General features: G+C 40.1%; 1 protein-coding gene across 1 annotated transcript in view; it reads right to left on the bottom strand.

The window, feature by feature from the left end:
- Nucleotides 1-12,246, bottom strand: part of LOC126199552 (fat-like cadherin-related tumor suppressor homolog) — a 345,418-nt gene that overhangs the window by 36,334 nt on the left and 296,838 nt on the right. Inside the window, exons 28-29 of the mRNA XM_049936473.1 lie at nucleotides 11,669-11,950; nucleotides 2,251-2,511 (exon numbers count right to left, since the gene is read on the bottom strand). Of these exons, the coding sequence (XP_049792430.1) occupies nucleotides 2,251-2,511; nucleotides 11,669-11,950 (543 nt within the window). The remainder of the gene's footprint in view (nucleotides 1-2,250; nucleotides 2,512-11,668; nucleotides 11,951-12,246) is intronic.

The raw sequence follows: 12,246 nt of genomic DNA, 5'->3' as shown, positions 1-12,246 counted from the left end.
TTTATAGTTTGGCCTCATTGCTTGAACAAACTCCAAGAACTCCTTCTATTTCTAAACTCCATAAACTAAAACATAAAATAAGGAATCATAAAGGAAGAAGATTGCTTGCTGTTTTTAGAAGGCTTAACATGATGGTACACTTGGGCTTTTGGTATTTCGAAACACACTCATACAGATTTATATTTACAGGCAACATATGGCAGAAACCATGAGCATTCTGAAGACTTGGATTCACTGAACCCAAACCATGAGCATTCTGAAGACTTGGATTCACTGAACCCGTACCATTTCAGATCCCAGCAAATTGCAAAACACCTCCAAACTGTGTTCTTCAAAAATGGACATTCATCTCAGCAGATACAGAGACCACTACAAGCAAACAAATAGCACACAATGAAAAGGATAATAAGGCCTTCAGGATGAAAACCTACTTGCCATTCATTGGAAATGTTTCTATGAATATAGGTAGAGTATTAAGGAAACATAAGTTTAAAGTGATATTTCATCCTCCATCAAAAATCTCCACACTTCAAACTATTGGAACTCTATTATTAATGAAACATTGGAAGTATGACTGTTTGAGGACTTTATCAAGTGGGATGGCAGTTACCAGTTAAATAATACATGAAGTCCTGTTATAAAAGACTACACAGCCAGCATAATTCACTAATTTACAGCCAGTGTAGTTTGCTAATTTTGTCATTGAAGATGGACAATGCTCACAGTGGTGCACAAACCTGTAGCAGACATGCATGTGCTGTAGCAATGCGAATGCAATGACAACTGGAGACACCATGCATGCACTAGCATTGTTTTAGGCAGGAGAACTCAGTGTATTTTTGCTAGTGTATGCCTAAAGACTGCCAGGAGACTCTGTGCAGAAACATTGTGGCAGCAAGTTACTGGCATTTGGCAGTTCACCTGAAAGCTTGTTACTTAATAGTTTCCTTGAAGGCAGGGACGTACACTGTAACCAGCAAAATAGTTTGCATTACTGTAACACTTTGTCTGTGAATTCATAAGCTTACTGTTGGATTCCTTTGCTCTAGATATTTTCTCAGGTTACCTATAGTCACTTTGACACACACTGTATGACACAAGTATGACGCCAAGCAATTTCCTTACTTTCAATATTTACAACAAATGTCCAAAAAATAATTATCTTTTTATGACAGCCACATATAATAAACAGAAAACTGAATGAAAATTTCTATACTTCAATTTTGTACTTTATATCACATTTGGATAAAGTGCGACTATAAGAATTCTATCACATCTGGAGCTGTATATGTGTCACCACTTCTGCACTGAAGCAGTGGCTCTGCTTGCACAGTGAAACAACTCTGCACTCAGCAAGCTGCCCCTGTTAACTGTTACTGACAGAACAAACACATTCAACCTCTGTGTTGCAAACTGCCCAGATGGAGCCTGCACGGAGAAGCTGCAATGGAATGTACTGAAGGAACATTGCGGATGCTCAAGTAACACTCAACCTGGATGGACTTACGAGTCATGATTGCAGTGCAGAGTGGAGGAAATAGAATTTTCCAAAGGAACGTATGAATTTGAGGCAAGCAAGTAACGGCCTGACTCTGAGATTGGCTATTACAGTTTTTTTTAAAAAAACTGAAATTCCAGCAGCAAGAAGAAAAGCTCTGCATTAAAAACTGAACAGTTTTCTCAATGCTGTCCAAAAACAAGGTGAAAGGTGAACTGTAAACACTTGCTTTTCATTTACTAAATCCTGTCCTACAAAATATTTAATAACTCTAAGAGGAGATACTGAATGGAAACAAAGGACAGCACAAATGGAACCTGCTTTGTTTAATCAATGGAAGAGTGTTGTGGAAGTGCTGAAAAGCCTGAACTGGTTGACATCTGAAATAGAGGTATCAACTATCCCGTGACAGCCTAACTGAAAAGTTTCAAGAATCAGTATAAAGTGATGAATTTAGGAATAAACAACAGCCTCTTATGTACTGGTCCCACAGGGGTCGCAAAGACAAGATTAAACTAATTACCACAAGCACAGACACATTCATGCAGTTCTTCCTGTGCTCCATACGTGAATGGAATGGGAAGAAACCCTAATATGCAGTACAATGCTAAGTACCCTCTAGCATGCACTTCACAGTTGTCTGAAGATTGTGTATGTAGATGTAGATCAGTTTCACTGTCACATTTTGTCTCTCCATGTAAACAGCACATGCACTAATTTTGAGTTAACAATAACTATGGAAACATATTTACCATTTGCATCTAATATGTCAACAGTGACTTTCGTTTTTGCAATGTACTTTCCATCAGTTGCTGTAACATCCAGCAAATAGCTACTGACTGTCTCTCTGTCAAGAGGCTTTGCAACATAAACTTCACCCGTCTGGCGTATCTGGAACTGGGATCGTGCATCACCGCTGGTAATGTAGAAATCCACAGGTGTCGATAGATCAGCATCTTTGTCCTCTGTACTAAGCTGCACTACAACGGTGCCTGGTAATGCATCTTCGTTCACTGCAATAAAAGCATCCACATTTTGATTTTAACCTTTTTTCCTGATATATAATCACATTGACAATATTCTTAGGTGTTCTTCCTCAGCTCATAGTCCAATACTGTTTTCCTTGCAGTTAAAACTAATTATTACTCACCTTTTGCAATCAAAATAAAATAAAATCAACTGCAAAGGATAAGTAACAGTAATTCTCATCTACATTATGAAATAGAATAGATTGCTACTCACCAAATAGAGGTGACATCGGGCGGCGGTCAGGCATATCTAAAGTATTTAAAAGTATTCTAAGCTATCCTCAGATGAGGAAAAATAACACACACACACACAAACTGGCCACTGTTGTCTCCAGGTGCCGAATCCCCACTTGTTGAGTAGGCTCTTAGCTGTGGCACTATAGAAAGGTGTGGGAAGGGATGGTGAGCAGTAGGGGAGGGGAGGGATAACACATGTATGTGAGACTGAAGTGGAAACAGGGAAGACAGCTGTGAAGCAGGTGCTGAAGTGAAGCACACAGTGTTGAGTGGCACTCTCAGCAACTACTTAGTCAAACTGTCTCTTGGGAACAGTATGGATGTGGTCATTCATACATCTTGGGAACAGTTTGGCAGTGGCCATTCATGCAGATGGACAGCTTGTTAGAATGAGATTTTCACTCTGCAGCAGAGTGTGCGCTGATATGAAACTTCCTGGCAGATTAAAACTGTGTGCCGGACCGAGACTTGAACTCGGGACCTTTGCCTTTTGCAGGCAAGTGCTCTACCAACTGAGCTACCCAAACATGACTCATGCCCCATCCTCACAGCTTTACTTCTTCCAGTATCCTGTCTCCTACCTTCCAAACTTTACAGAAGCTCTCCTGCGAACCTTCCAGATCTAGCACTCCTGAAAGAAAGGATATTGTGGAGACATGGCTTAGCCACAGCCTGGGGGGATGTTTCCAGAATGAAGCTGTGAGGACGGTGCATGAGTCATGCTTGGGTAGCTCAGTTGGTAGAGCACTTTCCTGCAAAAGGCAAAGGTCCCGAATTTGAGTCTTGGTCCGGCACACAGTTTTAATCTGCCAGAAAGTTTTCATATCAGCTCACACTCCACTGCAGAGCTAAATTCTCATTCTGGAAACACCCCCAGGCTGTGGCTAAGCCATGTCTCCGCAACGTCCTTTCTTTCAGGAGTGCTAGTTCTGCATGGTTTGCAGGAGAGCTTCTGTAAAGTTTGGAAGGTAGGAGATGAGGTACTAGTAGAAGTAAAGCTGTGAGGCTGGGCCGTGAGTCATGCTTGGGTAGCTCAGTTGATAGAGCACTTGCCCGTGAAAGGCAAAGGTCCTGAGTTTGAGTCTTGGTCTGGCACACACTTTTAATCTGCCAGGAAGTTTCAGCTTGTTAGAGGTCATGACTGCATAGAATGCTTTACTGCTTGCTGTGAAGTTGGCAGACCTCATGGCTGTTTTCACAGGTGGCCTTGCCTTTGATCAGGTAAGAGATGCCAGTGACAGGAAGGGAGTTCATGAAGAGGGAAGATGTCTGGGACACATCTTTTATCAAGGTCTATTACAGTGATGTGCTCTGTGGGGCAAAGGTATTGGGAGCATAGGTGGAATGGGGCAGTCAAGAATATTGCCAAGGTTGGGTGGGCAGTAGAACAACACTGTCAGAAGAGTGGGTAGGATAGAGAGTAAGGTAGTTCTCATTTCAGGGAACTGACGAGAGGTAGCTGAAACCCTGGCACAGAAAATGTTCAGTTGCTCACATCCTGGGCAGTACTGTGTTACTAAGGACGAGAGAGAGAGAGAGAGAGAGAGAGAAAGATTTTTTTGTAGCTGGTCAGGGGGAAGGGTAGTTAATTGGTGACACAGAGTGCAGGAAATCTGTTTCTGGGAAAGTTGGGTAGGTTTTTTTCAGGCTATGAAGTCCTCAGACCCTCAGCATATTTGGAGAGGGACGGCTCACCAGTGCAGATGTGATGAACACAGATGGTTAGTCGGTATAGAAGGGTCTTCCTGGTGTGGAATGCATGGCAGCTGTTGAAATGGAAGTACTGTTGGTGATAGGCAAGGCTGAACTGGACAGAAGTGCTAATGGAGCCACCTGTGAGGTGGAGATCAACATTAAGGAAGGTGCCTTGTTGGTTTGAGGAAGACCAGGTGAATCAAATTGAGAAAGTGTTGATGTTCTCAAGGAATGTGAATAGGGTATCCTCACCCTCAGTCCAGGTCATGAAAATGTCATCAACAAATCTGAACCATGTGAGGGGTGCCATGTGGGTACTCATAACTGTACCATGGATTTGTTTGTAGGTGATGCCTTCAAAGAAGATGTTATTGCCAGTGCAGGTTTAGGTTCACCAATGAAATTTTCATGATCTGGACAAAGAGCCAAGACACCCTATCTCTACTCCCCCATTCTCCTCAGCCCAATGTGCCACCTTCTCGGATGTTGAACTCCACCTCTAAGATGGCTCCATCCCCACTATCAACAGTAACTGCATTTTAACTGCTGTCATCCCTTCCATGCCAAGATATCACACACTCTTATAGTCTTGTCACCCGTGGACAGTGCATCTCTAGTGACAAAAATTCCGTTGCACAGTGTACTGAAAGTGTCATTAAGGCCACCACAGACAGCTGCTGTCACCCCCAAAACTGGTTCACAAACAGATTTCCCATTCAGTATCCTCACATCCATCTAATCCTCCCACCACCCCCAAAGACCAGCTCCAGCTGCAAAAAGAGCACCTCCCTTATCACACAGTATCATCCTGGACACCAACAGCTAAACAATATCCTTCACCAAGGCTTCAACTATCTACTATCATGCACAGAAATAAGGAACATACTATACCCAATTCTTCCCATCCCTACTAAAGTGATATTCCACTGCCCAACAAAACAACATAACACTCTGGTCTATTCTTGTGCCAGACTTACTCTCCACCTCTTGTGACATGCTTCATACCCCTGTACAAGACCCCGGTGCAAGATCTGTCATGTGGACCCATGCACCAAAAGCTACTCCAGTCACCTCAGAGGCATTTCTTATCCTATATGTGGCAGGGCCTCCTGGAAAGCAGTCATACCTTACACCAATTGTGCTTAAAATTTCACACAGTATTTTATGTGGAGACCCAGTTTCCTACCTAACTAAATGGCCACTGCCAAACTGTGGCCAAGAACAGGACTGACCACCAAGTGCTGCTTCACAACTGATACCATCTAGCTATCTAGATCCCCCCCAAATTATGTAGATGGAATTTGTCCTTAGTTTCCATAATCCTCCTGGCCTCAATCTCCAACAGTCCCCTGCCCGTGCCACAACTTCATTCAGCCTGCACACACACTCTTCCCCACAGTCTACTCTTGCTCTTTTCTGTTGCGCCCACCAAATCCATTTCTCCATGTCATCATCATCATCATCATCTCATTTGATGCACAGAGGTGCTGGTGCTGGTGATTGCGTGTCGCATTCCTATCCCATGCACATGCTGACTCTCCCTCCTACATTCTTATTTTGCACACTTGCTGGCCCCCCCTCTGAGCCATCAGCCACTCTTCTCCAACCCTCCTCCCTGCCTCCTTTTCTATCCTCGCCCTCTCCATCTAACACAACTCCTCACCCAGTCAACCTGCAGAACTGCAGTCCCAATGCCTCCACTATTTGGTGAGCTGCTTTCTTTAGTCTTAAATTGCAACAGATATGTATATTTCATTCAAGTTGTAAGAAACAATATGCTGTAATCCATGTAAAAATTTGGCAATAGCGATCTCAGAAAACTGGAACTTTACAGAGTATTTACATAGAAAAGCAGAAACGTAAATGAATGTTATGTGTATAGCTTCTTCAGAACTATGCTGGAGAGTAAACTAAGAGACTACTTTTATATTTTTTCTGCAGATACATTTTCATATGTACCAAACAAGAATACAGAATGAAAATAGGTAATTTACAATTATATACAATGATACATGAAAAAAATTTAGTACAATATAAGAATGGATCATCATTTGCAGTGCAATACATTTATGGAACTACACAAAGAAAGATAAACTGCATAACACACTATGCCTGTGTATATTAAAATTTTAGACTAATTATAGGAATTTTCAAACAAAAATTGATACCTTTTATACATTCAATATTATTCACAACTGATAAAGATTTTAAGGTTAGTGTATATTGCAATCCTTTTTTATCTCATTATTTGACATAGTCAAATTTGGAGATAAGCAATCTCAATTGTTAAAGGTGTGGATTCAGAAAAACACTTAATAATCAAGATTGTAAATAAAATTTTAGTTTCGACTTATCTACAAGCTACCTTCAGATCATAAAAAAATACACTGATTAGTGTACAACTGCCAAATGGTGGGACACATTGTGATAATTTGTGTGAGCAGGATCATTTGTTATACGATCCAATGGAACAATGATGTAAATTATCACAGAATAAAAAGTCGTCATACAAATGCATGACAGTTTATACTGGGTGAATCACTTAAAACTTGCAACACAAATACTGTGGAAATGGAAAGTGCTACCAATGTGTGGTTTTCACAGAATGCATTGGTAGTCAGGGGCTTATGTTATTAGCCACTTAGTACATTGTAATAACACTTTAAAAGTGTATTTTTATGTAAACATACACTTTTTAAATGGAACAATGCCTACTGCCATTAACAAACTAAAAGTAGGGTAGATTAGAATGTCAGTGGTGCTTGTTGCAGGATTCTAGTGAGAGTCGTTTATGAGAGATTGTATTTTGAAAAGTTCCCACACTGACTCTTGTGCAACATCTGTGGTAGCATACATTAAAGAACAACTCAAGTGCATACACTAGTTATATGGATTCTGACCAACAACAAGGCAATTGACCATCACAGGCTGTATTCAAAATGACCACTGGGAGTGTGGCATTACATGCTCCTAGTCTGATATGGAATGACTGCTGCACACATGCTACCATTTTAGCAGAAATTACTGAGCAGGCTGTGGTAATAAGTCATTGCATGTCATTGTGTGTAGCTGGTATGGGCTATTGAATATCTTGCTCCATACAGTGTACAACAATGAACTGCACTCCCCCTACACTCTCCATACACCATGAGAATATTGGCTTTTTCTGCACTGGTAAATCCCATCATCCACTCACAATCTACTGGCCATGATGCACTGACTAGCAAATTGCAATGCACTCACAGAATACACAAGCACATTGTAAGCAAACATAACATCATCGTACCCAGCAACTATGCAAGTTGAATGGCACAAACAAGAGTCAGCATGGAAACTTTGCACAATACAATATCTCGTAAATGGAATGATTGAAATTTGTTCTCAACAACATGGACCAGTTTAAAAACAACAGTGACACTCATGATTATAATACCAGAGGAAAGAAAGACTTGCACTATCCTCTACTTAACCTGTCTTTGGCACAGAAAGGCGTAAAAATATGCTGCTCTAATACTTTTCAATAAATTACCAGATGAAGTAAAATGTTTGACAGACAACAGTAATAGTTTCAAAAATAAACAGAAATCATGTATCCTTGACAACTCCTTTGATACCATAGCTGAATTCTTGAATATGAATAAATAAATCTGTAGATATTATGTATGTGTTTTGTGCCATTTAAGGGAACGGGATAGGTAAAAAAATGTAAGCTTTCTTGATTCATATGTGCATTTCTTATTCACTTGACATGTTCCATATCATAACGGATACCCTGAGATTGATCAATGGAACAAGTAACTAACTAACTAAACTATTTGCACTAGTTTGTTAATGACAAATGGCATTATTCCATTTAAAATAGTGTATGTTTGCACAAAAAAATCCACTTTCTAAGTATTATTACAATCTGTTTATTGGTTAACAATGCAAGCCCCAGACCATCAATACTTTCCATTTCAACAATATTTGTGGTGCAATTTTTAGGTGATTCACTTTGTATACGTGGACACTGAACTCATGCTTGCCAAAGTCTTCTGCCTGCCACAGCACAGTTGCTTCCTAATCTACAGAGGCTTATGTCATGAGCAACACATGGTGTTTATGTTCACATATGGAGGTAACATTGTACTGGCTTCCAGTGTGGGATAGGCATCTCATTCTACATAGTCCATAACAGTTACTGCTTCAGACATTTTTTTTAGAATAACTTAATGTGAAAAGCATGATCTCAGTGTCCACATACGTAAACTGTCTGACTCTGTTCAAAAAATGTTCAAATGTATGTGAAATCTTATGGGACTTAACTGCTAAGGTCATCAGTCCCTAAGCTTACACACTACTTAACCTAAATTATCCTAAGGACAAACACACACACCCATGCCCGAGGGAGGACTCGAACCTCCACCGGGACCAGCCGCACAGTCCATGACTGCAGCGCCTTAGACCGCTCGGCTAATCCCGCATGGCTCTGATTCTGTCAGTGTGCACTGTAAAACAAACAATCCTGGCCCCACAAACTGTGATGATGTATCTCATCAGTTGTAGACTAATCAGTGTATTTTGTTATGATCTGAAGATGTCTTGCAGATAAGCTGAGACTAGTGATCAATAAAATTATATTTGCAATCTTGATTATTAAGATTTTTCCTGAAACTATGGCCTTTTTTATGAAAATATTTTTTATGCCATAATGAAGATAACTTTCTATCTTCCATTATTAATATGATATCTTTAATTTGTTTCTAAGTAAACAATACTGTCTGTCTGGAAATGTAGTGTCATGTGGTCTTTATGTTTTGACAAGTTTCCTATTAATCATCTTCAGGTGACATCTGAAGATGAGGAGTAAGACTTTTTGAAACATTTCAACAACATGAAGCCATGAGTCAGCTGATAACCTGAGGAGATTTCATCAACAAAATACTTTCTGCACTTTAACTTGTGAATTATAAAAATTGGCATACGATTCCATAACATAAAAGGGTATGGAGGTATGCACAATATGTTGATTGATACTTACAAAACTAGAATTTATTATAATGGCAAGTGTTTGTGGGCAGAACCTCTTTAAATTCCTCAGCATATGATGCCCAGGACCAAATCTGTTATCTGTATAAATACCAAAAACTTTTGAATCTGTTAAATGTCATATGCAATGAAAATATTCTGTGTGCATCTATGGTCAGAGCAAAGCTGAATGTAATTGGTTTGATAAAGTTTTTTGAGTGTGAATTTTGTGAACAAAATTATAAAAACAATTGCTTGGCAACACTTTCTGGATTAGTGTTGTTGTTTACTACAGAGATAATACCAACAGCAAACACTGTAATGAGAAATGGTAGAATATTATGGAAATATGCCTGATGGCTTCCATAATATTCAGAGCCTCAGTCAGATTCCTGAAATAGAAGTATATGTCTCACATAAGTTTAAGAATGCAAAGAAGATAGTTCTTTAAATACAGTGTGCCACTATAGCATTGAGCCCCAATGAAGAAGAAACACTGATCTGCCCTACGAAATCTCTTGCCCACCGTAAAGTCCCGAGCGACTGGAGAAAAACGCAGGTGACACCTGTATATAAGAAGGGTAGAAGGATGGGTCCTCAAAATTACAGACCAATATCCTTAACATCAGTTTGTTGCAGGATTCTTGAACATATTCTCAGTTTGAATATAATGAACTTCCTCGAGACAGAGAAGTCGCTGTACATGCATCAGCACAGCTTTAGAAAGCATCGCTCCTGCGAAACGCAACTCACCCTTTTTTCACATGATGTCTTGTGAAACATGGATGAAGGGTATCAGACGGATGCCATATTCCTTGACTTCCGGAAAGTGTTTGACTCGGTGCCCCACTGCAGACTCCTAACTAAGGTACGAGCATATGGGATTGGTTCCCAAGTATGTGAGTGGCTCGAAGACTTCTTAAGTAATAGAACCCAGTATGTTGTCCTCGATGGTGAGTGTTCATCGGAGGTGAGGGTATCATCTGGAGTGCTCCAGGGAAGTGTGGTAGGTCGGCTGTTGTTTTCTATCTACATAAATGATCTTTTGGAAAGGGTGGATAGCAATGTGCGACTGTTTGCTGATGATGCTGTGGTGTACAGGAAGGTGTCATTGTTGAGTGACTGTAGGAGGATACAAGATGACTTGGACAGGATTTGTGGTTGGTGTAAAGAACGGCAGCTAACTCTAAATATAGGTAAAAGTAAATTAATGCAGATGAATAGGAAAAAGAATTTCATAATGTTTGAATACTCCATTAGTAGTATAGGGATTGACACAGTCACGTCGATTAAATATTTGGGCGTAACATTGCAGAGCGATATGAAGTGGGACAAGCATGTAATGGCAGTTGTGGGGAAGGCGGATAGTCATCTTCGGTTCATTGGTAGAATTTTGGGAAGATGTGGTTCATCTGTAAAGGAGACCGCTTATAAAACACTAATACGACCTATTCTTGTGTACTGATAGCGTTTTGGATCCCAATCAGGTCGGATTGAGGGAGGACATAGAAGCAATTCAGAGGCGGGCTGCTAGATTTGTTACTGGTAGGTTTGATCATCACACGAGTGCTACGGAAATGCTTCAGGAACTCGGGTGGGAGTCTCTCGAGGAAAGGAGGCGTTCTTTTCATGAATCGCTACCGAGGAAATTTAGAGAACCAGCATTTGAGGCTGACTGCAGTACAATTTTACTGCCACCAACTTACATTTTGTGGAAAGACTACAAAGATAAGATAAGAGAGATTAGGGCTCATACAGAGGCATATAGGCAGTCATTTTTCCCTCGTTCTGTCTGGGAGTGGAACAGGGAGAGAAGATGCTAGTTGTGGTACGAGGTACCCTCCGCTACGCACCGTATGGTCGGTTGCAGAGTATGTATGTAGATGTAGACGTAGAAAAGACTTCAGAGCTTGGATTTCGTAAAATTTTCTATATATTTCTCTCTTTGGTAAATAGTTGCTCTTACGTTTTCAACTGACTACTCAATTTGGCCTTCCTTCCCTTCCTTCATCTCTTATTTCAATCTTTGTGTGTGTCTGTGTGTGTCCACAATGTTCTGCAACCTGTACTACAGAACACAGCAGATAGATTTTAGTTTTTGAAATGCAATGGATAAAGCATATTTAATGTATTCATGTTATTAGATTATATTGACGAAATCTATACCCAGTTTACTTCTTCAGTAAATGCAAAGTTTACTTACCAGCAGCCTCATAATGTCTACTACCGAATACAGGAGGGTTGTCATTGTAGTCTTGGAGTTTAATATAAACATTAGTTCTAGTAAAGTGTTTTGGAGTTCCATTGTCTGTTGCAACAATCTGGAAAACATACTCTGACTGTTTCTCTTTGTCCAGCTGCACAAGAGTAGTTATCCAGCCAGTATATGCATCAACAGCAAATACATTTGCGAGATCACCAATATCTGAACCAAATGAATACCGCACTTCTCCATTACTCCCAATGTCCTTGTCATGTGCAACAACTGAAACAAAGTACACATATTTAGCTAAATGTTCATTAACATTTATTTTCTCTCTCTCTCTCTGTACATATGTATATGCAAAGTACTTAAATGCTTTAATTAAAAGTATTTGTGGCGGGTTGCTTTATTCACTGCCGATCATTAATGGGTGCAGAGTTTACAAGATCACACATGGATAAAATAACAGGTTAGCTCATGTTGTACTGAGTAAGGAAGAAAATATTTTAGATAGGCCCCTTTTCTATAGATATTACCCCATTATTTTACTTGTTTGCTCTATTTTTGGTGCATACTCT

Source organism: Schistocerca nitens, chromosome 8, assembly GCF_023898315.1.
Source record: "Schistocerca nitens isolate TAMUIC-IGC-003100 chromosome 8, iqSchNite1.1, whole genome shotgun sequence".
NCBI lineage: Eukaryota > Metazoa > Arthropoda > Insecta > Orthoptera > Acrididae > Schistocerca > Schistocerca nitens.
This window is presented reverse-complemented; position numbering and strand designations above follow the sequence as displayed.